Raw genomic sequence first — 26,815 nt, forward strand, 5'->3', positions numbered from 1 at the left:
TGGCTTAATCTCTCAGCACTTTCTTAGTCCTCCTTCTATAAATCACTCTTATTTAGTTATTTCCCTATTTAACTTGTAATCTGCAAAATTATAGTTTGCTACATATCTATTGGCTCCTCTAACACATTTTTTTCCCCCTGCTGAAAATGATCACTAGAGCAAATCTGGCAGGTGCAGGCAATTATATGCCTTCTGGGGCTTCATTTGATTGAACTAGCTTTGAATCTTGCATTTCAGAATAACTGATGTAGAAGCATGGGGTAGAGGACTAGCTCAGCCCAAATGCACAGGTCCTTTATGAGAGTGGTCTTGTCCATTCTCTTACTCTTTGAGTCATTATGGAGCTCAATGAAGAGACAAAATGAGGGTGTGTAGAAAAGAATACACACACATTTCAAAGGCACATGCAGGCAGATGTGCATGCCCACCACTAGGCTCTGTAATGACCATTTAGCACAGCTCTGCAGTGTGGGGTGGGGTGGGGGTGGGTCCACACTGGCAACAAAGAAGGCCACCTTGTGCTCTTAGATCCAATACAGAGATTACTTTGTCCATCCAATCATTTTAATTTTTGTCAAATGAGGTTTTGCTTCTGTTAAAATGTGTTCATATTTGTATTTGGTTTTTAGACCATTTCAAGTAGTTTCAACTGTTGGCTCTGAATGGAGGCAGATTATTGGAGTGTAGCAACACTCTGTATGTGTGAGGATATAAGGCCTTGACTTCCCATTGTAGGCTCCTCACAGAAATTCCCAGCAGGATTAGAGGTGCTAGTGACAACTTTTGCATTATTAACTATTCCTCCAATCCCATTGGATCTGAGAGACTTGAGAGACAGAAATGAGAATTCAGAGAGAATTCAGCAAACATGAGGTTTGGAACCTTGCTAAGTTCTCTATCTCTGACCCTGTGCAAGTTGCCTAACCCTGCACAACTTCAGGTTCCTCCTCACAGCAGTGGGGCACTAGGATCCCAATTATCCTATGAGATTTCTGGGATAACAGGCAAGGTAGAATATGTACACCGGGCATGGAAGTCCTGTACACCATCTTTATCACTTAGCTACTGTAACAGAACTACCAAATGTCCATGTAATAACTGCTTGGTCCCAGCATGGAACTATGGAGCAGCAGTGGGATTTTAAGAAATGCAACCCAGCGAAATAGATCAATGGGAGCATGCCCAGAGCCAGAAGGTAAAAGGTTTTTCTCCAACACATGCTCCACTATAATGTGTTACTACATCCCCCCAAAACAGATGCCAGCCGCTCAGACCTTGTAATATGGGTCAAGAGAACACTCTTTACAAGCTGATTAGCTTGGGAATTTGCAAAAATTATGAAAAGCCAATATAAGCGCTTCCTTTCAAGTCTTATCACAAACAATTCAGCAATCGACTGGATCTTAGAGATACACATTTTACATGTCTTTGTTTCTTTTACAGGTAATCTTTAATTTACTTTAAACTAATAATTCAAAGTTTCCATTATATACAATCATTTTAATTATAATACTAAAGCAAATAGTTATTGCTTTTATAGTTTAGGGTTAAAAACCCTACATTATAATAAGAGTTATAACTTATTATCAATGAAATTAAGGCATTTTTATAAAAATAAGTGATATTGTGAATTTCAATGCAATCTGTAAATTTTTTTTCTTGGAATAATAGTTTGTCCACCACATCAGCTGTCTGTCATTCTATATACATTTGTCAGGAGAGATGGGTTTGTTGTCTTTTTACTAGGAGATTTGTAGGAATTCTCCTAGGTCAAATTGTAAGAGATGTGTCTTTCAGCTATATATAAATGACACCTCCAGTTTCTATTTAGTAGACAGGTTTATATGCCTTATTGAACTAGGAACTAACATATCTTTAAACGTATTCAAGGTATTTAATTGGGGGTTGCTTATAGCTTTGGTGGTGAGTACATCAAGGAAGGAAACTTAGTGGCAGTCAGGCAGGCAGGCAGGCGACACTAGAACAGTGGCTAAGAGCTTACATCTGATCCACAAACATGAGGCAGAAGCAGATCAAGGGAGGTACCAGAGGAGGGAGAGAGGGAGAGAGAGAATGAGAGAAAGGTGAGACACAGAAAAAACAGAGATAGGGAGATAAAGAGAAGGGGAGAGGGAGAGGGGGAGGGGGAGGGGGAGGGGAAGAGGGAGAGGGAGAGGGAGAGAGAATGAGTGAATATGAATCGGAGACAGAGGTACAGAGTTAGAGACAGACAGACAGACAGACTGACAGACTGACTGTGTCTAGCCTGGGCCTTGAAAGATCAAAACCCACTCCCAGTGACATACCTCCTCCCACAGGGCTACATCCCTTAATCCTTCCTAAACAATCTACTAACTGGGAACCAAACATTCAAATGAAAGCCTTCAGGGGTCATTTTCATTGTGACCACCATGGCTTGTTTGTTATTTTTCCGTTATGTTATATTGCATAGATTTATGTAAACCATCCTAAATTCCTTTGACATAGCAGAGGGGAGAAGTACAAAGAAGTACAATATTCCCTCAATTGTTAGACCAAATGCCACGACAACTGGTCTGGGCCTTGTGGCTCTGAGGGCACAGCAGCCACACAGAACTGGAGTTCACTAACGACACGCTGGAACAGTCTCAAAAATGATGCTCTACAGCACGCCTTCTGGTTTGGCAGAATGTACCAAAAGTGGTAAAGCAGACTACCGAGTTACACCACACATGTTCAACTGCTTCCCTCCATTGTCATGGTCATGGCATGCATTTCTTCTGTTCCTACACACCATCTACAGAGCCTCATGTCTTGAAGGAAACTTGCTAGATCATGGAATCTTTTAAAAGTAGCATGATGTTCTATGTAGAACTTCAAAATCCCAAAACACTAAAAAAAATAAACACAATACTTAGCTATAGTAAAGTTATTTTCGTGAATGAAAATGAAGTTTATGAATATAATAAAAATGTGTTAATAGACTTAACAGTTTCATGGCAATGTTCCACTTTTCTTGCATTTTGTTTTAATTAAAGAGTATAAACAATTCGGAATTCACTGCAACTCACAGCTCAGTGGGAACAGTGTGGCATTCCAAAAAGCCTGTGCCTGTAAGAATAATAAGGATTGTCACTAGGTGGGGAACTACTAAAAGTGTCATTGCTATAGAGATGAGCTAAAGACAAACTGGTAAGTCTCAACATATTCTACATGGTAGTCCATATGAGGGTCAACTCAGTGGCATATATGAAAATTTATTGAGATGTTCATTTAAGATCTATACTCCAAACATGGAAATGTTGTACCTGTAGGACATTAGGGTACAGAGAATATTTGGGGTTCAAAGTAATCAATATCTAACAAAAATGTACACTGCTATTCATTATTATAAACATTGGAAAAATAAAAACAGATGATTTGTCACACAATCTTTCAGCTGCACATGCCAGCCCTTCACTGGCTGTTTTACACGTGACTGCAGGCCCTTGCCTCTGGCACACACTGAACACGTATGCCTCACTCTGCCTGATTTATAATTTGGTCTGGCACATGGATGCTCTAGTAAGGTACTCAGCTGTGCAATTTTATGTGAGTGGACATCTGCACGCACACATTTGAAACGAGCTAGTACAAAGTGACAACCTTCTTAGCCAATGGTATGCAATACCAACAGTGGTACCAGAGAGCCTGTGTTTGATGTGTTCCAGGCACTATGCTGAATTCTTACATTTACCACCTCAGGAAGCTCATTTATGGGGATCTTAAACACATGTGTTAGATGAAGAGATCTGCTGGGAGCTGATCTCAGAAAAGAAAATGTGAAAGTACAAACCAGTGTGATTACAGCCTGGGGATTTGGAAAAAATGTAGGAAGCATGCCCGAGTAGTATTGTCCTATAAGTGCAATTACAAAATTAATTAAAATTCTAAACACTTCCACGAAGCATGGTTGTCTTCATGTATTAGAAAGCATGTTAAAAATTCACTTTCAGACACCACAGCTGAATCTTCTCATTCTGCGAGTTTACAGTTGACAAAGCCTTTTGTTTATCCATAATAATAATAGCTTGGGGCTGCAAACAGACTTTCTGGATCAGAGTTCCCTCCTTGAACAATGTGTTCATTATTAGCATGGTTTTCATTTATTATTATTACATATTTGTATGCATGCCACGTTGCATGTGGAGGTCAGAGGACGACTCGGAGAGTGGGTTCTCTTTCATACCAAGCTCCAGGTCATCAGGTGTGTACCAAGGGATTTTACCTGATGAACTATCTTGCATGACTTTTATTAGTATTTCTCAGGTTTAGCTATTTTGATTTTTTTTACTGCCTCACTTATAAACCATCATTAACCTTAAATACTATGCATCGTTATATCTTGTCTTTGAATAAAATACTATATAATTGTTTTACTTTTAGACACTAGCCTCTGAACTTCTTTATTTAAATTCATGTATTACAGATTATTAAGGAACAAATGTACAATTGTAGATGTGTGAGCCAAGCTGAGTCATAATATCCACTTTCTGCATACAGGCAGCCATTACTTCAGAGAGCCGCCGTGCATCCTGTGAACAGACCAGCATACACCTGGACCACGGAGCAGACTGCAAAGGATGCAGGCCACTCTAAGAAGTTATGTTTACCAAGGTTTTGTTCTTTCATGTATGTTCAAATGACGTAACAGACTGGAATAGCATCTGAGAGTCCATGTAGTATAAACTCTACATTTTCTTTTGTGGAGGGATTAGAGACAAGAGGTAACATTTCTGTTTGTCTTGCTTGAGTGTGAAAGGACAGAATTCATCCCTCAGGTTGGAAGTGATTCTCCACCATATACTGCAAAAGCAGTTTCAAAAGTTATAAGTATAAAATTATTCATATTTAAGCTTAGATATTAAAAACAGTGAACTGGGCTAGAGAGATCGTCCAGTGGCTAAGAATGCCTTCTACTCTCCCATAGGACCCAGGTATGGATCCCAGCAGCCACATCACCTGGCTCATCACCTCTACCTCCCTAATGTGGATTCAGTGGGTATCGCACCCACATGGTAAACATACAAACAGACCCAAATAAGTAAAAATCAATTTAATTAGAAATTGGTGTGTGTGTGTGTGTGTGTGTGTGTAGAATCATCTTCGCATGCATATCCTAGTTGAATCACAGGTTAGCTAGCCCATTGTCCAGTCAACATATTTAAATGCAACTGCAACTTTAAAATGTCCTGATGTTCACCTTAAGAAATAATTTCAAGCTGGGGAGTGGTGGCGCGCCTTTAATCTCAACACTTGGGAGGCAAAAGTAGGCAGATTTCTGAGTTTGAGGCCAGCCTGGTCTATAGAGTGAGTTCTAGGACATCCAGGACTACACAAGAGAAACCTTGTCTAAAAATCCAAAAAAAAAGAAAGAAAGAAAGAAAGAAAAAGAATTTCTAAAACTGGAATTCAAAGAACTAGCATGCTTCTCTGACCATTTTAGAGACTATTTAATTTTTCTCATTATTTGTTTTTGTGTGTGTGTGTGTGTGTGTGTGTTTGTATTTATATGCACAGCACTTGTTTGTGCCTGGCAAGCACAGACCAAAGAAGGACATAGGGTTATCTGCTCTATTTCCATTCCATTTCCTTGAGACAGAATCTCTTATGGAACTCAGAGCTAAGTTGGCAGCTGGCAAGTTCCAGCAATCTGGAGCTTGTACCCACAGGCTCTGAGGTGCTAGGCTTTTTGGACGACCATGCTCAGTTTTTATGTCATGTCTGGGGATTGATCTCTGGGCCTTATGCTCCCTCACTGAGGTCTAACTCTAGCCCCTCCCTCTGACCTCTGCCCTAGATTCAGTTCCCCTTATACTTTCTTTTAAAGGGCAGCGTTTCTCAGCATTCCTAATGCCGGGTGCCCTTATATAGTTCCCCATGTTGTGGTGACCCCAACCATAAAATTATTTTCTTTGCTTCTTTATAATTTTGCTACTGTTATGAATCATAATGTAAATAGCTGAAACGCAAGTGGACTTAGGCAAACCCCGTGAAAGAGTTGTTCAAGCCCAAAGGGGGTCATGACACACAGATTTGAGAACTATTGTTTAAAATGCTATGTTTAGATTAACCTACCCATGTTCAGAGTTCATTTTCTCTTGAGCGAGCCAACAAAAGTAAGAACCCATTACAGAAGTAACCCCATTACACTGCGAATATGTTCCATGCTCTGCTCCTGGACAGGGTCACCTTAAGCTCTCTCACAATGACCCAAGGAGGCATTTGCATCTTTTGCCTCCTAGGAAGAGGCAGAGCTTACAATTCTGGTGCGTGACCAATTCTATTAGTTTCAAAATTACCTTAGAATGAGAAGATCTTTTTTTTTTCTTTTTTTTTTATTATGTATTTTCCTCAATTACATTTCCAATGCTATCCCAAAAGTCCCCCCCTCCCCACTCCCCTACCCACCCATTCCCATTTTTTGGCCCTGGCATTCCCCTGTACTGGGGCATATAACGTTTGCCTGACCAATGGGCCTGTCTTTCCAGTGATGACCGACTAGGCCATCTTTTGATACATATGCAGCTAGAGTCAAGAGCTCTGGGGTACTGGTTAGTTCATAATGTTGTTCCTCCGATAGGGTTGCAGATCTCTTTAGCTCCTTGGATACTTTCTCTAGCTCCTCCATTGGGGGCCCTGTGATCCATCCAATAGTTGACTGTGAGCATCCACTTCTGTGTTTGCTAGGCCCCGGCCTAGTCTCAAAAGGGACAGCTATATCACCGTCCTTGCAACAAAGGCTTGCTAGTGTATGCAATGGTGTCATCGCTTGGAGGCTAATTATGGGATGGATCCCTGGATATGGCTGCCATCCTTTTGTCTCAGGGCGCACAGTCGTCTGACTACCGCCAGCTACCCACAACACCCGCCAAGCGATCTTAAGACTTCTGGTGAGTGGAACACAGAGAAGATCTTTTAAAAGCAAAAGTTCTGATGACTTTTCCCCTAAACTTCTTAGACATTGAAGATAATCTTGACTCTTGCTGCCAGGCCTAGGATGATGAGGACCTAGGCTGACCTTCTACACTGGTAATTTTTTCACATACCCTAAATAAATAGGTTTGCTTTATGAAAGCAAAACTTATTATGATGGGAAGAAAACGTTTAAGTCATCAGAACTTTGCTTTAATTATACACATCAGAGTTATCCCAGAGAGCAACAGGCAAACGATTTCTAGCTTGCTAAATGATATGCTTCACGTGTCTCCATCATAACCGGGACACAGGGTCTCACTTATATCAGATGCTCTGTGAGCACTATATGGATTAAGGGTAACGGAGCTCTTGACTCTAGCTGCATATGTATCAAAAGATGTCCTAGTCGGCCATCACTGGAAAGAGAGGCCCATTGGACACGCAAACTGTATATGCCCCAGTACAGGGGAATGCCAGGGCCAAAAAGTGGGAATGGGTGGGTAGGGAAGTGGGGCGGAGGGTATGGGGGACTTTTGGGATAGCATTAGAAATGTAATTGAGGAAAATATGTAATAAAAATATTTTTAAAAAATCGAACAAATCAAAAAGAAAATGAAAACACAAATAAAAATACAACATACCAAATGCAAAATAAGAAAAAAAAGGGTAACAATGGGGAGATTTTTTTTCTCCACTTGGCCACAGAACAAAGAATCTCTCAGAGCAATATTTTATATTGCTACCTTTATCCATAAAAGGATTTATTTTGCCACTTATATCCTTAAAAGGACCAGACAAATATATTCTGTATAGATAAAAAAAATTATACTGCTAATTCCATGCAATATCAACTGCCATGTTGAACCTTGGAAGCACGGAAACCTGAATGCTGTTTAAGACACTCATTCCTCCAAAGAACAAATGGGCAGACTGCGGCCCTGAAGGTGTGCTGAGGAAGGGAGATGAAGGCCTGGGTAAAGAAAGGCTCCTTCGCTTCTGGATAAAGCAACATTCAGCCAACACTTTGGGTTTGCAAATATTTATTCACATTGTAGGTTAAAATATCAAAGGAAGAAAAGAGGCTTTCAGAGTCTGTGTGGCTCAGAAGACAAAGACAGAGCTAGAGTAAAAGTCAGAGAAGAGGAGGCAAAACTGACTCTGCTAAATGTCAGTACTTTAAGGATCTTGATGTTTGACATTTTGAATGGATAAACATCATAATTTCCTCCTACAACAGTGTATCCAGAAAAGGACCAGACGAATATATTTGTTCTGCATAGATAAAAGAATTTTAGAAGTATTCTTTCAGACACTCTCATTTCAAGAATGTCTCACAATTTGTTCCCACTGTAGATGTGTCTGATCTACATAAATAAGGGACACTACATTGCTGCCCTTTAGTCTCTCTTGTCATCACACCCGAGCCATATTTCTGCTCATGTTCTCAGACAGCTGTAGGCTCCCACTAAATCATCACTCACAGTTCCTTCCTCTTAATCCGTGGCCATACTGGATTGTAAGTAAATAGCTTGTAACTAAATCCATACAACACCTCTCCATTTTTTCTTGCTAAGTGGGGCAGACCTCTTTTTTTATATTCTCTGAACCTCAGAGATATAGGGTCTATTTTGATCTTCTCTAAATCTATTCTGTCCCCTGATTGTTCTTTCTTCACCTGTGTCCTCACTGCACAGCTTTAACCCACCTTGGCATTCATTACTCAGAATTGAACAGACCTGTCGTTAGAGAGACCTTAGCTAAAGACTGTCAGTACCAAAAGCTGTCAAAGATGTGGCAGAGATGGAGCTGCTGCTGGAGGGAGGAGAGATGGAAACAACACCTTTGCGATGACCTGGTTCTTGCCCAAATTACACATGAACATGTTCTTTATCCACTAAGTCCTCTTTTTGCTGTTGACCTCGGTAAAATGAAAGCATATATTCCTGGATGGCTAGAATTGTCCATACAACCTTACTTAGGGTCCCAAATGCAAAGCAGCCCAATGTTTATCAGAGCATAAAGGAACCAGTAGGCTACAGAAGAAGGATCCTGAGTCCTAGCCAGCTAGAGCTATATAGCAAATTCTGTCTCAAAGCAAAACCAGGCCACTGTGGTGGCTCAGGGGGATAAATTGCTTGCTACCCAGATTGATCTGAGTTTGAGGACTGGGATGAAGAGAGTGGAAATAGACCATATATGTCAATGTTTGTCTTCTAACACTGCACTCTCTCTCTCATATAAACATGTTTTCAAAAACTGCATAAAATAAAATACAAAAATAAGTAATCATGCTACATCTACACCTAATACTACCTACTTTGAAGTACACCACATGCAGGAATCACAGGATTGTTATACTTAGTGAAAGAAGACAAAACAAGAGATCAAACATGATTTCACAAAGACGCAGAACTAACTGGTGACACAAGAGAGTGGGACAAGAATTTACTAGAAAGGGTCCCAATGTAGCTCAGGCTGACAAAGGTTGTCTGGTTAAATAAGGACATTATGATTTTTAAGATTTGTGAAATGTACCATTAATTTTTTTTTTTATTGTATACAAGGAACATCTTTTAAGAGCTCATCTGTTGTTTTGCCACTGACCACCTTTCTATATTTATCATTCTCCCTGCTCAGTTCCAGCTCTCTATGTCCAAGTATCAACAGGAGAGCTACACACAGCTATTGCATGACCAGGTCCAACCTCATCAGTCACCGCTGTCTACCATAAACACCCGATGATATTGGTTCCAGAATCCTGCTCAAGCTACTATACACAATGGTGTATCATGTATACAGAGCATGTGCCTCTCTTCTGGCACACTTACACATTATATTGATTACCTACAATGCAGCATACAATGGATATGCACTGTAAATAGATACCAAACTATATTGCCAAACAATAATCTCAATAAAACAAATCTATATGTGCTCAGCACATGACTGATTTTCATGTATTTACTTGACTTCCAGCTGTTTGATGTGCAGGAGTGGAAAAAATAGATACAGACAGCTGACCACACGGTATTCCAGTCAAAATAAGACTATTTCCTTTCTCTCACTGCATTCGGTAGAGTCCAGTTATCATGAAAAGTATCAACTCCTTCTGCAAATGGCAATCACAATCCTTCCCCTTCCAGAAAATAGGCAAGAAAGAGCGGTTGGTCCTCACGGCAGAAAGGACATTTCATGTTGAATGAATTGTGTCCTTAGTTACAGCACACAAATTAAATCACCTCAATTCTGTGGGTTTGCAAAATGATATCACTCACTTGAAGAACTGTTTAGAAACACCATGGAATCCATAAATAAGAATGACTTGGTAATTATAACACACTGCTCTTTTTAACCCATCATTTGTGGTTATTGCCACTGACAGTGAGAAGCCAACAGTGGAGCCCAGACCCACGCCCAGGGAGGTTCCTATTCAATCTATTGTGACATCATTAAACCGTTCTTCCTGTATTTTGGGGGGGGTGGGGGGCATGATCACGCTGTTATTCATTTCCATGACTAAGAATTCACTACATATACCTTTCAAAGATGTGAGTAATTTAAGACTGTTGAAGAGATAGCTGGCAAGATTTTGGAAACCTCACATTTGTTTCAAAGTCGCTGCTGACTGGAAGTCTGAGTAAAAATGGCAATGTTCAAGTTTTTACTAAGTAAATGTATTTTCAAAATCCAAGGTCGTTTTCAGGCTCAAAAGGATGGCACACTTTCAACTTAATAATGATTTCGTTTTCCCTTGTATGATCTCTAGCTTGGCTGGGTACACTTCCTATTATACAACCTTTCCTGGCTTGCTGATTTTACTTAGATGATAAGCCCATAAAAAAGAAAAATAATTTTAGCCATACAATGAAATATATCCAGAAAGAAACACACTGAAGACTTATTGATCTCCTGATTGAAAAACAAGTCATATTTTTCTGTAATCAATTTTCACTATATTTTATTGAATAAAAGCAGAAAGTTCTCTGTATTTAAAATTTATGGAATTAGTTTAATGCCTGCTGTGATGGCTCAGCTGGTGATCTGAGTTCCGTCACCAGGAAGTACATGGTAGAAAGAGAGAGTTAACATCTGTACATTGTCCTTTGATCTCCACACATGGGACATGACAACCAGACACAGACACAGACACAGACACACACAGACACACACAGACACACACACACACACACACACACAGACACACACACTACAAAAACCACTAAATGTTTAAAAATAGCTTTTGTATTTGCAAGTAACAATGAGTTATTTGACTATAAAACAAAACAGACAATGGCTACATTCTCCTCCTGCTAGGTCATATCATGGAGACTTCATCTTCAACGGCCGGGGAACAGGTGCAGTCTCATTTTTATTTATATTTTTGTTACTGCTACAGCACATAGCTACATAAATCTTGAAGTTAGTTGGGGTGGGGGAAGGCAATGGTATATTCTGTTGGTTTTGCATACCAGGAGAGGTTAGTCAGGTTAATTTGCACTTATAGATGGAAGGTACCTATATGTCCCAGACTTTGCTAAGGCAGCTAGAATGGGTATCTTGCTAAGATCTTCATCTTAAGAATTCCTCTTTTCTATATTTAATGAAACCTTTCTAAGAGTCAGGATTTACAAGATGAAATCAGTAATCAAGAAAGATACCAGTTATTTCTAGACTTTAAAATATTTACACAGCTAAAGAATCTCAGGAGTGTTATGAGGACCAGTGGGACATTGATAAGAGGGTGCTACTAGACTTTTTGAAAACTCAAGAAACTAAATTAGAAAAAGGGATGCATCTGTTTATTAGGGTTGCTGCGCTTGCCTTCCAAACATATTGGCATCTGTGTCACTCTTCTCCCGAGTTATCAATCTACCTGAGAGGAGACACTTCTGCTCTCACTGGCCTAGGTCATGAGACTTTATAAACCTCAGAGAGGCCAGACGTATTATACAAAATATTTGACTTACTCTAATATTAAAAATCAGGTTGATTAAAAACTATTTTAGTTTAGAACACTTAGTTACACTCAGACTAATTTAAAGCACAAACACATGAGTTTAGTGTTTTACTTCCCTAATTTCCACTTGCGTGAATGGAAACTGAAATAATATAAATGATACATCAGGTTCTTTTGCAATAAAACATTGGCAGCATTTTGTTTTAGCTCAAGGCAATGTTTGAAGATTTTTTTCCTCTGGCTAGTAATTTTACATTGTATTCATTAGAAATATTTTTAAAATTTTGCAGACATTTTTACTATGCTAACTTCATGTTCTGTAATCTAGTTTCTAGGATAAGACAAAGTAATTTTTAAGTCCAGGTAGATGAAGACCTGTGGCTACGTAACTGCAAAAGCAGATGAAGAAAAGTCCAGTCTCGTGAGATTCACTCTTGTTGAGACGTGTTATACAGGAATACATTTACACACATATGCATGCACCCACTTGAGTGCACGTATTTTATACAAAGTATTAGACCATTCATGGAAACATATTCTTAGATCCTTTGCTTCCATATGATGCATGAAACTAAATGTGTCCCGTGATATTAAAGTCTGGCTCAAAGTGTATAAAAATAAGATTAAATATGGTGCAATGGCTATATCTCATGGGAATGCAAAAGACACAGTGCCCAGAATATCTGGAGACTGCATCCTGGTGAACTCTGGCAACTTCAGCGTTGTTACCTTTTAGATTTGCTCATGTGTACCTTTGCTGAGTGTACTGATAAATAGCAATTGAAGATTTTGTGGACTTTTAATTGGGTTTATTAATGTTTCAACATTATTATTGAAGACTTTTGCCATCACTTGTAAAATGCATGAAAAACAATTACACTCACTGCAGACACTGTGAGAGTATACATGTATGTATAAGATATATATTTTAAGTAAATGTACAATGTGATTACAGATTTGACATATAGCAATAGCAAGACATGAAGTTCTTACATGTACTGTGTGACTGAACACATGAAGTAACAAGATATTTTAACTTATTAATTCTGAGAAATCAGCAACGCTAAAAGAAATTATAAACAATTTAAAACAAATCACTACTTATAAAGAAGCAAAACATTTACTTCTTAATTCTGTCTGTGATGTAATCTGGGATCTTGTAATAAAGAAATAAAGTGGAGGGCTAGAGAAATTATTTTTTTGCAGAGGGCCTGTGTTCAGTCGCCAGAACTCACACTGTAGCTCACAACCATATGCAACTCCATTCTCAGAGATATACATGGTGCATACATGCATGTTGGATATATGTATATATATATATATATATATATATGTATATATATATATGTGTGTGTGTGTGTGTGTATGCATATATGTATATATACATACATGTATATGTATATATACATATTGGATATATATATGTATATATATCATCACTTAAAAACATATAAAATAAAAACAGAAATGATATATACATGCACATATACATTTATACATCTTTCCATGCCTTCATTCATCATTTTACATCCAGGTTCTTACTCAGTGCACAGTCCAAGCTTGTCTCAAACTATAGCCAATCCTTTTGTTCTTAGTTTTTCTCCTTGCCAAGTGCCAAGATGATTGGCACTAACTATGTCACTTGGCAAAATTCTCTCTTTAAAACCTTTGATTTCTGTTAGTCTGGATGTCACATTCTAGGACTCGGGAGAGGCCGAGGCAGAGGCAAGCAGGTCTTTGTGACTTTAAGGTCAGCCTGGTCTGCTTAATGAGTTCCAGGTCAGGCTAGTTTAAAGAGTGAGGCATTGTCTTGAAAAACAAAACCAAACAACCAACCAAACCAAACAAAAAAACAAAAAAACAAAAAAACAAAAAAAAAAAAACAAAAAAACAGTGGAAGAGTCTTATTTCTACTTTTAAATTGATCACTGAGGAGTGATCAATTCACACAGAAAGAAAAGACAATAAACACAATTCACTTCTAGACTAAGCAAGAAAGGTTAAATGAGTATTTTAGCATTTTGCATAGCATATAAAATACCAGTCACAAAGTTAAGATTTACAAATCCCCTCTCAAAACAGCAACATCTTTGTGGGAGCCTAGAGGATAGATTTTAATCACTGGGAAGATTCACACCAGGAAGTTCTGAAGATAAGCTAGCCACTGGAACTCAAGTAGCATCTTTATAGGGATAAAAGTACCTAATGGTTACGTGACAATAAATAATATATGAACAACTCTGTAGGAGCGAAGACAGATTTGGCTCATGGGGAAAACCTTATGTACTGAAGAATATAGAAGAGAAGCTGGGTCCTTTGAAAGAGTTCCCTGAGACAAATGTATAGTATTATTTCAATGGTGAACTTTCATAGCAACGGAGAAATTTCCTTCTATGTATGTGGTTGGTTTTTTTTTTTTAAACTGGTAAAGTCTTTGAAGAAATGCCTACATTTGTGTATAACTAGATTGCAAGAATCTCACTCATAAAGCAGCACAAAACAACAAACATTTGAAGGAAAAATGTTTTGCGTGATCTTAGATGAGAATTTAAACAACTGTTTATAGATTCCCTGTAAAAATACAGATGGACCAAGGAGAGGGAGATAGAGGGACAGGGATGATGACATAATGACATTGAGAGAAAGTCAGACACTGATTCTGTCCTGAAACCTCTACTAGAGGTGGAATTTAGAACAGTCAGGAGGCCTCTGTAGAACTCTGGGGCTTCTTTGTGACAAGAAGAAATCAGAAGCATGCTCTTCACATGGTTACTGAGACTGACAGCTCTCCGTTCCTGAAGGCTTCTGCCTTAGGGGCTCTGCATGATTTCCTCTCTCCCCGTCCCTCTCTCTGGACACACTCTTCCTTTAGCTATACAGGGCTTTGTCTTCACACCTTTCCTCATTTTCCTTCCTTCCTTCCTTCCTTCCTTCCTTCCTTCCTTCCTTCCTTCCTTCCTTCCTTCCTTTCTTTCCTTCCTCCCTCCCTCCCTCCCTCCCTCCTTTCCTTCCTTCCTTCCTTCCTTTTCTTCCCTCCCTCCCTCCCTCCCTTTCTTTTTCCTATTTCCTTTTTTTTCGAGACAAGGTTTCTCTGTGTAGCCCTGGCTGTCCTGGAACTCACTCTGTAGACCAGGCTAGCCTCCAACTCAGAAATCCACCTCCCAAGTGCTAGGATTAAAGGCGTGAGCCACCACTGCCCAGCCTCCTTCTTTTCTTTTTCTTTTTTTTCTTTCTTTTTTCTTTTCTTTTTCTTCTTTTTTTTTTTTTTTGCATCTTCATGAATGCTAGAGTCATTTGAAAAGAGGGAACCTCAGTTGAGAAAATGTCCCCTTCCCCACCATTGCCCCATTTGCAAGCTCTCTGTGGACAGTACTGTTATGGGTATTAAAAGACAACAAGCTGAACAAGCCATGAGGAGCAAGACAATGAGCAGCATTCTTTCATGGTTTCTGCTTCAGTGCCTGCCTCTAGGTCCTGGCTATGAGTTCTTGACCCTGACTCCCCTTAGTTTGAGATGGTAACCAGAGAGTTGTAAGCTGAAATTTAACCTTCCCTTCCCATGTTCTCTCTCTCTCTCTCTCTCTCTCTCTCTCTCTCTCTCTCTCTGTCTCTCTCTCTCTCTCTGTGTTAATGTTTTATAATAGCAGTAGAAACTCTGAGATACATTTCCTCCTATAAACTGAGCATAACCTTATCAGAGGTATTCTCTGTATATCCTACAAAAAACAATCACATTGCCTCCTACTTCCTCACTGCTTGGGAGCAGATTTTATTTCCTCCATTTGTGTATGTCTCCATGAGTTCAGATGTAAAAATGTCTCCAATGTAAAAGCTAGTACAACAAGATCAATATGACCAAGATCACAAGACTACAAATATCATTACTGGTGTTTGAATGTTTTTCTGGTGTTCAAAACAGGACCTGACCAGGGACCGTACTAGTTTTGTGTATGCAAAGAAAGCTAAGATATATTATGTGTCCACTGAGAATGAAGCATATTGAAAATTGTGTGTGTAATGTGTATGTGTTTGTGTGTACATGTTTATGTGTGTATGTATGTATGTATCTCATATATCTAGTATTGATATTATGAGACCCATTGTCCAACTTGGGAGTTTGAAGGCCACAAGGCTATACTGTTCATACCCAAGGTGACGTCACTAGGACTTTTGGAGGCATTTAGTGCTCAATCTATGCAATCACACCCAGCTTTCTTGGGACTTCTCCAAGCAGCCCCATTGTCTTGCCTCCTCACTCAGTTGCATCAGTCATGAAGAATTTCTGCCTCACACAACATGACAATAGTGTAACACAGCTGTATTTATATTCTGTCACAGCAATGCCTCGGGCTTTTACCAGACTTTAATCTCACATATTTCCACTACGAATTCAACATAGTCAAGAGCTATGAGTTATTCTATGTCTCTACTATGTCATACAAAGTGGAATGAATGAGTGAGTGAGTGAGTGAGTGAGTGAGTGAGTGGCTTGCCTAATGAATACATGGCTTAATTCGGTAATCCATTAAACTATTCAAATAGTAATTAGCCAAACTTCATCGCACTTTTTATACTTAAAAAGAGACCAAGGCTGTTCCTACACAGCAGATAAACGGGGCTCCAAGTGGACATATGGTCTTCATCTTGTTCTTAGACAGTCACGGACTCAGTTGTAAAGTCATTACTTTTAATGTTTTCAGTCTTAACAGACGCTGAGTTGATGCTGAACAAGGATTGTACTTTAGTTTGAAACTATTCCCAATCAGGGCTTATTGATTGATTGATTGACTTAACTTTAAGAAAAGAGCCGCCAAATTGCATTTCTTTCACTGGGCAAGTGTGATTGGTTGGTTCCTTACTTACACATCAGCACTGGCAAGCTAGACAAGATGTGTGCTCAGTGGCTACTGAGTACAAGCCTCTTCCCTAAATAGCTCAGCCCAAGTCTTAGGAGGACCTGAAGTGGGGACTTGAAAGTATTCCAAATCTTACTAGGATTACGAAATGAAAGCATAGGCTCATCAAATACAGCCTGGGTCTGGGAGGATTCTGAGAGCAGAACCTGAATAATTCAGCCCATAGAAAATAGAAAGCAAACAGGAGTTGGCTCTGGCTTTTCCACAGAGCCCAGTCAACCCACCGTTAACAGCTCAGAAGAGACAGAAGTATTCTGAAGCCTTGCTGTTGGAAATTGAAAGTGGAAGGGGGTTATCCTTGCAGGCCACATGTTTCCCATCCCTGCTGGGCCGAAACTGTCTTAAAAAGAACATGATTTGGGAATTGTAGACATGTCTGCATGTATGGCGTACTAAAACATACCTCCATTCACACTTCTTCCCAGCAGTAGCTTTGAAAATGTTTACTGAAAGAGCACTTTACTATTTTACATGTTATTTCGTCATCTTTCACCATCATGAACAGGGCTGTAGATGAGAAATCCTCTTATTATATATCTGAAAATATACCTGACAGATTTCTTTCTCCTTCAGTGACATCATACATAAGATAAAAATGACTTTCAAGTATGGAAAGTATACAGGTAGCTCACCTATGCTGATGCTGACAGGAGTTCAGCACTCAAATTCACAGCCATAGACAGTACTGGCTTTACATCCACAGCTACAGAAAAGTAGGGGCGGCAACTGTCCCTTCCTGAAGGATGTCAGGGCTGCAGATGTCTTGATTTGAGTATGAGCTCTGCAAAGGACTTTCAGTAGGATCATTAGGGAGAGTAACAGCTTCTGCTTGCCTCTGCTTCCTTTCTCCACATGGAAAAGGCAATACCACAGAGCACATGAAATAAAAACTGTAAAGAGTTCTCAGAGAATCTGCCAACTGCAGACCCCCTTCATAGCTTTTATTTTTTTGTTTTTTGTTATTTTTTTTTTCCTTTCTCATCTCCATTACTGTTCTCTGGGGTAATTTAAAAGGCATTAACAGAACCATCCGGGGGAAATGAAGGAATGCAAGGGCGTGTTTAACTGTTCAACAGGTTTGCCACGGCAAAAATGCAGATGATAAGATTAAAAAAAGCCTGACATTACTGACTGACTGTCTTGGATCATTAAATGCAGTTTTCCAAAGAAGGTATCATGATGTGTAGACTAGCTATGGGGATGCTCGCAGGAAACATGAGTTATCTAACTGGCCACGGTATTTTCATTCAAAGCATCCTTATGCCAAAGAAGTACCAGACATAAGTTTAATTGTTTTTGAAATGTATGAGTTAGCTTCTTCCTGAAGAGTGGTGTTTCATATAAGCCTCAGAATAAACCAGGGCAAGGGGACATTGAAATGACAGAAGTAGCTTGAATGTGGTGGATAACAAACTCTTTAAGAAATTGGAGCAGGTGCTTACCCTGACATGGTTGTCTGCCTGTGGATCCTGTTCCCCTAACTGGGCTGTCTTGTCTGGCGTAAGTGGGAGAAAATGTGCCTAGCCCTGTAGTGACTTGGTATGCTAGGGTGGGTTGGTAACCGGAGAGGTGGGGTTCCCCATTGTCAGGGGTGAAGGGAAGGGGTACAAGGTGAGGGGCCATGTGAGGGGTTACTGGGAGAAGGGGGCGTCTATCCTGTGATCGGAATCTAAAGTGAATAAATAAATGAATAAATAAATAAATAAATAAATAAATAATCTGTTACATTTTAACAGGGATTGATGTTAGGATGCTGGGCAAAAGATCTTCATCTGCTTCTTGAAAGGATCACCCTTCCCTCCTCAGCTTCAGTGTAACAAAGATCCTTGTCTCAAATCCTTCACTATCATCTTGATCCTATATAGGACAGAACTTCCTTTAGGGAGGGTCCCACATACATTCTGCCCACTTACACTGCAGATTATTGAATGGGCCTCTTCTGTATATGTTAAAAGACCAAGAATGTTCAGAATTTAGAGGAAGAAGAAAGAAGAAATGAGAGGTTCTGGGTAGACAAACCTTAAACTCAAGTTCACTTATTTCAAAAACTTCAGTATTTTGCCTAGCAATAGAGTTAATTATAACAATTTGCTCTCACCAAGTGCCTTTATGTTTCTTCCTCCAAACACTTACGTCATAATTATGTTTGCCAAGGTGTCAAGAGGGAAATGACCGTATTTTAGCAGTGTACCCTGGGGGTTGTGACAGAGACAAAACAGATGTTCTATGAATGCTGAAACTTTTCACCCAGAATCACCGAATACATGGCGGTTAACATGCACAGTGTCTTCAGGATTACACTGAGAAAGGCTCCATCTGGGCATCATTCCCCGGCTGCTGTTGGCAGCTGAGTTCATCGCACTGACTGAGCTGATGAGGGAGGGGGGGGTCAGATTACTTAGCGAGCAGAGCTGAGGTGTTCCTTTTAAGAATACTGAGCAGTGTTCTAAGGAAATCCACGTAAATGGAGGTGGCCTTGGGGGTGTCCTTTTGTATTTGAACACAGATCTGAGTTTCTGGGGGCAAAAAGGCATGCTGGCTAGCAGCTTTTAGACATCAACTCAAAAGAAACCATTTATTTTGAACCCCAAATTCACTTCAAAATCCTCTACAAAAACTAATCAAATGAATCGACTACTAGGAGAATGGTCCGCAGAGGAAGGCTTATTTGATGTATTCCAATGCTAACACAACAAGAAGGCTCAAGCCACACTGCGTGGGAATAAAGAACCACACCTTATACACAACTATCCTAGGCAGATTGACTCGTTGGACTTCAGTGATGACAGGCAGTCCAGAATGCTGTAAGTCCCGAGCCAGATCATTTTTAGTCAAGCCTTACTGCCTCATTTTTATTAACCACTAAACTGCCCTCTTTTGTATTCGGACTAACATTTTTGTGACTGTTAGTACAGTTTTTGATCTGTAGAAACAGAACCCACATTTCCATCAAACAAAAGGCTAAGAATGCTGTCTCATACCATCCGAGACCAGCAGCTGACGGCCCCCCACCTTGCTCTGCCCTTCTGGTCTGATGTATCTACCAATAACCTTTTAAAAGTATCTTCATTCATGAACTGCTTCATTCTGTTAATATAAAAGTTGAATCCAACTATTATTAAATGAGATGTGGGGTAACCTGGATCTCTGCTTGGACTGGTGTCTCTCAGATTTGGTGACAGAATAAACTGTCTCTTATCGTTTTTGCGATGAGAGCAATGTATTTCATGTCATGGGAACACACGAGACAGAACTGTACTTATATGAGTACAGAAACTCTCTTAGTTTGATTGCTAGGAAAAACACCATGACCCAAAGCAGTTTGGGCAGGAAAGGGTTTATTTCCATTTATAGCTTATAGTCCATCATCCAGAGAATCTCTAGGAACTCATTGCAGGACCCTAGAGGCAGAAACAGAAGCAGAGGCCATGGACAAATGTTGCTTACTGGCTTGCTCCCTTTGGCTTTCTCAGACTTCTTCCTTATAGCACCATGGATCACAGGAGGTGGTTCCCTCCGTGAGCCTGGCCCTCTCAAAACAGTCATTTATCAAGAAAACACCCTCCCCCAGACGAGTCTACAGGCATTTCTCATTTGTGCTTCCTCTACGATAACTCAAGTTTGTGTCAGGTTGACAAACAACTACGTGGTATAGGGACAAAGAGCTTCAGCTGGAGGGATCTGCTCTGTGCTTCAGCATCTTGCTAGGGGCCTTCAACAAAAGTGTGACTTAGAGCAAGGCCATTTCATCCTTTCCAGTGTCATTCTTCCTGAATAAGCTTGTCCATATGCACCTCCCTGCTCTCCTGGCCAGCTGTACATTACTGCTAAAAGGGACTAGGTGGGCAAACCGTTGGGTGTATCTTAGACCAGAGCTCCACTGCTCTCTAACTAGAGAGACAAAACATAAATTCACTCTCCAGAGTTTGAAAATTCATCAGTCTTTTCCACAGCAAACTCTGATTTTTGCCATCTTTTCCCCTGGCTCCTTCTCTACCCCATAGTCTCAAGAAAAAGTTTACAAACAAAGGAAATGGACACACCCTCAGGAATCCTTTGAAATCTTCTCATTTTTTTACCCTCTAAGCTGATGTTTTTAATAGGTTGAATTAACACTGGGCATCAAGATGGAGAAGCAAGAAGAATGAGATGAAAGAGCAGTTAATAGTGACAAATCTATGCATATTAAGAATTAGAGACAAACTAAAAGCAAGGAGACGAATTTACAACTGAACTTTCAAAGTTAATGCTGGGTAAACCGATGTACAGAATTTTCTATAATTTAACATGGATTTTATATTTGTGTTACATTAAAATTTCAATATATTACTAGAAGTTTGGAAATATCTCTGTACTTAGCAGGCCCTTTTTCGGGTATTCTAGTTGTTTCTTTCAGAACTATCTCTGTACTTCTAAATGCTTGCATGCAGACTCACAGCTGAAGGGCGGTGAATTAAACATTGATGGATCCATGCATTCTGCAGCTTTCCAGGTGATAGAAGCCCAAAGAGTGCTATCAGCCTTTTAATGAAAACACCAACATGAATGATAAATCTAGCTCCCCTTAATGTGCATACACTTTTTTTTTTTTAGAAAAGTTTCAAGGACTTATACTTTTATACAAAATTTTGTAGCATGAAACTGCATCTGCAAAGCATATCAAAGACCACCCACTAATTTGTGGAGTTAATCAAATTGAACACAGAAATACAGAGTAGGATGGGAGGTTGCAAGAACTGGGATGTGGGAAGACTATCAAGTACAATTTAGCTCTTGGGCTGGAAAGGTAGCTCAATGGGTAAGAGTGCTTGCTGGCCATACAGAGGACCAGGGTCCAATTCCAAACAATTACATAGTGGCTTACAACCACCTATCACTCTAATTCCAGAGAATCAAATATTAATTTCATCCTCTGCAGGTTCCATGAATGCATGTGGTGTATGGATATACATGGGCATATACATTCATACAGGCAAAGTACCCATACACAAATAAAAAATAAAATAAAATATAATAAAAATAGTCCATCTTAAGAATTCTCAACAGAAACAAACAAAGAGGCATCTAGAGAGATGACAGACCAAGGAATAAACTTGACTCTGGCAATCATCACACAGTACCAAAGCATAGCACATGAGTGAATTACACATTTTAAATAAACACACTTGTGTCAGCTCTATGTCAACAACGTCAAAGAGAAAATCCACTGAAAAATACTGGTGAAGTAGCACAGGCTCTGTTCTAAGGAGCTGACAATGATAACAAGTCAGGTGGTTCCTACAAGTGAGAGAGGATTTCTAATCCATGGTCTGAAGGAAAGGAGGAAACAAGGAGAGGGGAAAAAATCCCTCAGAAAAGTATTCATGATTCCTGTTTTCCAAAGTACTAACACAGTATCCTCCAAATTTAAATCTTCCATAAAGCTGTTCTGTAGGTTCCTATTGAAGTAAAAGAGGGGCTGGAGAGATGGACCAGTGGTTAAAAGCATAGAGTGCTCTTGCTGTGCACCAGGACACAGTCCCCAGGATTGGCAGCTCACACAGAACGCTCTGTAACTCCCCCTCCAAGGGATGTGATGACCTCTTCTGGCCTCCACAAGTACCACAGTCATGATCACGCACACATATAATTCGAACTTTAAAAAAAAAATTTAAACTATTTTTAAAAATCACAATCCAAACCAAAGTAAGGACACTTGTAACATTCTATTGCCCCTGCATCTGTACTCGAGTATTATGGTGATTATGGTGATAATTGGACACAGATATATGAAAAGCACATTTTCTTTCCAGAAAGAAAGGGTGGAAGGGATGCGTGAGAAGAGGCACAGAGGTGCTATCTAGCAGACCAGAACCTCCCCACTCTTGAGACATTCCATTCTTCACCCTAACCTGCTCCCGAAGGACTCGGGGGAAATGGACAGACACAGTCATGTGCGCCAGTTCGGAGCTAAACCGACATGCCTGAGGAACCAGAGATGCTTCAGTTCCGTTATCCATTGACCAATCGATCACCTTGCGACTCGACGCTCGTTCCAGCCCAAGAAGGTGGTACTTACTCTTGTACTGCTCTGGCTATGGAAAGGGCCGTGGATCCAGTTTCATTAACGCTATCTAAGGTCACATTTGGCAGGTCATCATCGTCACTGTCACTTTTACTCTGTCTGGGAGATAGGCCTCGGGGCTCCATTTGTGCTGAGAAGAAAAGGCATATACAATGAGTTACAATTAGTGTGCGGAACTGAACTTCGTGCTGGAACAATGTTGAGCACTGGATAACGTTCCTGTGTATTTCCTACAAGCAGACTCTTAGGCACAGCAGGAATTAGTGTATTGTACACTCAGACACGCCTTTCCCTTGTTCACAATACCTACATTAGATTGTAAGAGTTCCAGGTAGGTCCCTGGAAGCCATCAACATCAGTAAATTTTAATATTGTCAACCCAGGGCCGTCAGTACTCTTTGTGTGGCTCCTGGGCAGCCACTTCACCTGTTGGCTTCACTTTCTGCATTCTTCTACTGCTAGACTTCTGGTCATGTCACTTTTCATTAGCACTTTCCCTGGACGAGGGAGGGCATGAGGTAGAGAAGGTATTCGTGCTCTCATTAGAGGTTAAATAAAGAACAAAGCTGACATGACTAAAATAAAGTTTCAGGCTTTTTCTTTTTTAGTAAATTGTTACCTCACAGTTTACCGCTGTTTTGGTTGGAATGGAAACATGACAAAATACAAGTGGCGGAGCTGGAAAAGTCACACATTTCTAATATCTGGGTTTTTTTGTTTGTTTGTTTGTTTGTTTGTTTTTTAATTATAATCTTTAAAAAATTTTATAACTTTTTATTGGATAGTTTCTTTATTTACATTTCAAATGTTTTCCCCTTTCCAGATCTCCCCTTAGGAAGCCCCCTATCCCATCCCCCCTCCTCTGTGAGGGTGCTCTCCCATCCACCCACCCATTCCCATCTCCCTGTCTAATATCTGTTTTATGTGTGTTGAAAAATGTGCTCTTGCCTCTATGCTGAATGCGGGTTTTAAAAAGACATTTCCAAATCTGATTCTCCTCCTATCATGAACTTCTCAAAGTGAGAAGCTGGTGTTCTGATCCTGGGGCCAAGGAAGCACTTCAATGCGGAATGTAGTGTAATACAATACAGACTTTTTAAAATTAGACTTTTCTACCCCTTCTATGAGTAGCTTTAGCAATCATTGGCTAAAATTCCCTTCAGTGCTCCCCTTTCTCAGAAAATATTCACATCTCCTCAATGAAAAACTGCCCTTACTCGTGGGATAAAATATTTGATTCCAAGCCACTCAACTCCAATTCAGATCATTGTTCCTCAAAGGTGCCCATGAATGGCTTCCCCAAACCACCACTGTTTGCAAAGGAAGGTAAAATGTACTTCATATCAAGGTTATAATGACATTTGGGCACAGCTAAATTTCAAATCAAGATTACAATTGCAGTTGGGTACAGGCACATTTAAAATTATGGTTAGCATGACATTTGGATACAATTGAGCGAAAGGATACCTTTTCTTTTTCAAATTATTTATTTTTTACCTGTGCACCATAGACTACCAAGGAAATGCTGATATTTTACCATGTTTTAGGCAGAAACAGGCAATTGTGGTTGTACACAGTACTACCAGTGTGGCTACGAAAACTAATGTAACTCACACACCTTTTGCTTCTATGTCCACGCAAGAACATATGTGCTTTGTGAAATGGGATTTCTAGGTAAATAATATATGAGTTGATTCAAATACTCTACAATCACAGTCTTTTAATGTGGATAAATTTCTCATTGCTCTCCACCCATTCTGCTGGACACTGTGTCATGACTTGAGATAGGGTTCTCTTCAGAATATAAAGATGTTATTGCTATGTTGTAGATAAGAAGTCAAGGACACTGTTAAATATCCTTCAATACTCCATAATACAAAGTTTATCAGTCTAAAATGTCAACTGTGCAAAGACCGAAAATTTTATCAAGAGAGTTAAGATTTTAGACAAAGGGGGTTTTCCATGATATGGTGCCCAGTTGAATAAAAATGTTCTAGTTTCAAAGTCACTAAAAGTGAAACACATATACCCATTAGATCACCTACATTCTCTAACCTTGTCCTCAAATAAAGCAACTCAATTGTTCTTATACAGAATTCTCTTGCTTAGATGTCAGGGGTTGCACCAATAACCAAGCAGAACATATAGCACAGGACCCAGAACAATGAGCAATCAGAATACAGCACAGGACCAAACAAACAAACAAACAAAGACGACAACAACAAAAAGCCATCAGTCAGCAGAAAACATGCCCCAAAAGTGGGATGACAGGGAATCTTAGCATGAAGAGCTAATAACACACAGCTTAAATGTTCAGGCGATCTAAGTATATTATGAAGACTCATTTGGCTCTACTCAGTCAGCTGGCTCAGTGAAACTTTCATTACAAAGACTATCTGCCTCATGTTACTTAGTGGCATGGATTCTAGTTCACGTGCTGTTAAGTGAGTCCATTCTCATGTGTACATTATAGAATATGCTACATAACTAACATGGCTACCAAGGCACATAAGATCCAGTTTTGTGGGACTACTATTGTACACGCTGTCTGTTGTTGATGGAAACATTGTTCAGCAGCGCATGGGTATCCTGGGAAGACATTGACCAGCTCATAGGATGGAAGGCACAAGACTTACACAAGGTATAAGCATGTTAGCTAAGAACTCATAGATGGTTTCCTTTGGGGTATTTCCGTTCTGGCATGATTCACTTAATGACTGTTTATGACTATTCAAAGCCAACCAAGAAAATTAATAGCAGATACATCTAGGCTTCCAAATCCTGATTATATGCCCATATGTGCCTGTAATGTCAACAGCAGACCACTGAAAGTTGCTGAAGCATTATGTACAATGATACTTTTGCTAAGGTATTAATTGATCAGCTAGCCAAAGAACAGAGAGTACTCTTAATTATGGTGCCATTTTCTCAAAATAGAAAAAAAAAAGCCTGGAGCTCTCAAACACAAAAGTATAACTTGAGGAGCCTACAAGTGCTTATGCAAGAGGCTGAATGTCGAGTCTAGCAGTATGAAACATATCAGAAAATGTGGAGAGGTGTTACAGGGTCATGTAAATTGTGTGATGTTTATAGCTAATCTTAAGTACAGAATATGCTAAAGGAGTTATCTGTTTGGTTGTACTTTTCAGGAGGATCTTGCTTGAGGACTTCCAATATTTTCAATAAATATTATAAAATACATCTGCTTCCACCATGCTGGGAAATTCTTCATGCTCATACCCTCAGCCAAGCTGAGAAAATAATCAGAAAGGCTTCCTAAAATTTGCACTGCTGATTAGGTCAGGTGATTAGCTTATCTACATACTTGCATAATTCCACTCTATTTTTATTAAATGTGGAATAGGGACATCTCATCCAGCTAACCTCCATTAGTCTTTGCACATTTAAGCCCACGAAGAAAGGTCTCACTATCTTGGCACTCACTTTGGACAATGCAAAACTTTTTTTTGGCAGCCAGAACATACATACCCTCTCATTCTCCCTCCCTTTCTCTCTCTTCTTCCTTCTCCCCCTCACATCTACACATTCATATATACACACATACAGAATTCTCTAAGTTAAGAGAGCAAGACATGACCTATACATGAAAATAATTTATCTTTGGCATGGCAGTATATACCTTTTCTAGCACTCAGGAGACAGAAACACAAGTATATCTGTGAGTTCAAGGCCAATATGGTCTACAAAATGACTTCTAGGGCATCAAATATTACATTGTAAGATTCAATCTTTCCATAAACACATATGTACACACACACACACACACACACACACACACACACACACACACACACACACCTTCTCATATTTAAGATTTTACACATTTGAAAACTGGAAAAATGAATTGGGATGTTTGGAGAAACTCAGTTCTGTGGAGTCAGACTTGTTCTGGACAATCCTAGGAAGAAAATCCCAACCCTT

At 39.6% G+C, this 26,815-nt stretch overlaps 1 protein-coding gene across 12 annotated transcripts in view; it reads right to left on the minus strand.

The window, feature by feature from the left end:
- Nucleotides 1-26,815, minus strand: part of Klf12 (Kruppel-like factor 12) — a 419,711-nt gene that overhangs the window by 98,383 nt on the left and 294,513 nt on the right. For all 12 annotated transcript variants that reach the window (XM_011244971.3, XM_030247664.1, XM_006518625.4 and 9 more), the window contains one exon: nucleotides 22,868-23,003. In XM_011244971.3, coding sequence (XP_011243273.1) covers nucleotides 22,868-23,003 — 136 coding nt within the window. The remainder of the gene's footprint in view (nucleotides 1-22,867; nucleotides 23,004-26,815) is intronic.

Source organism: Mus musculus, chromosome 14 (genome assembly GCF_000001635.26).
Source record: "Mus musculus strain C57BL/6J chromosome 14, GRCm38.p6 C57BL/6J".
Classification (NCBI taxonomy): domain Eukaryota; kingdom Metazoa; phylum Chordata; class Mammalia; order Rodentia; family Muridae; genus Mus; species Mus musculus.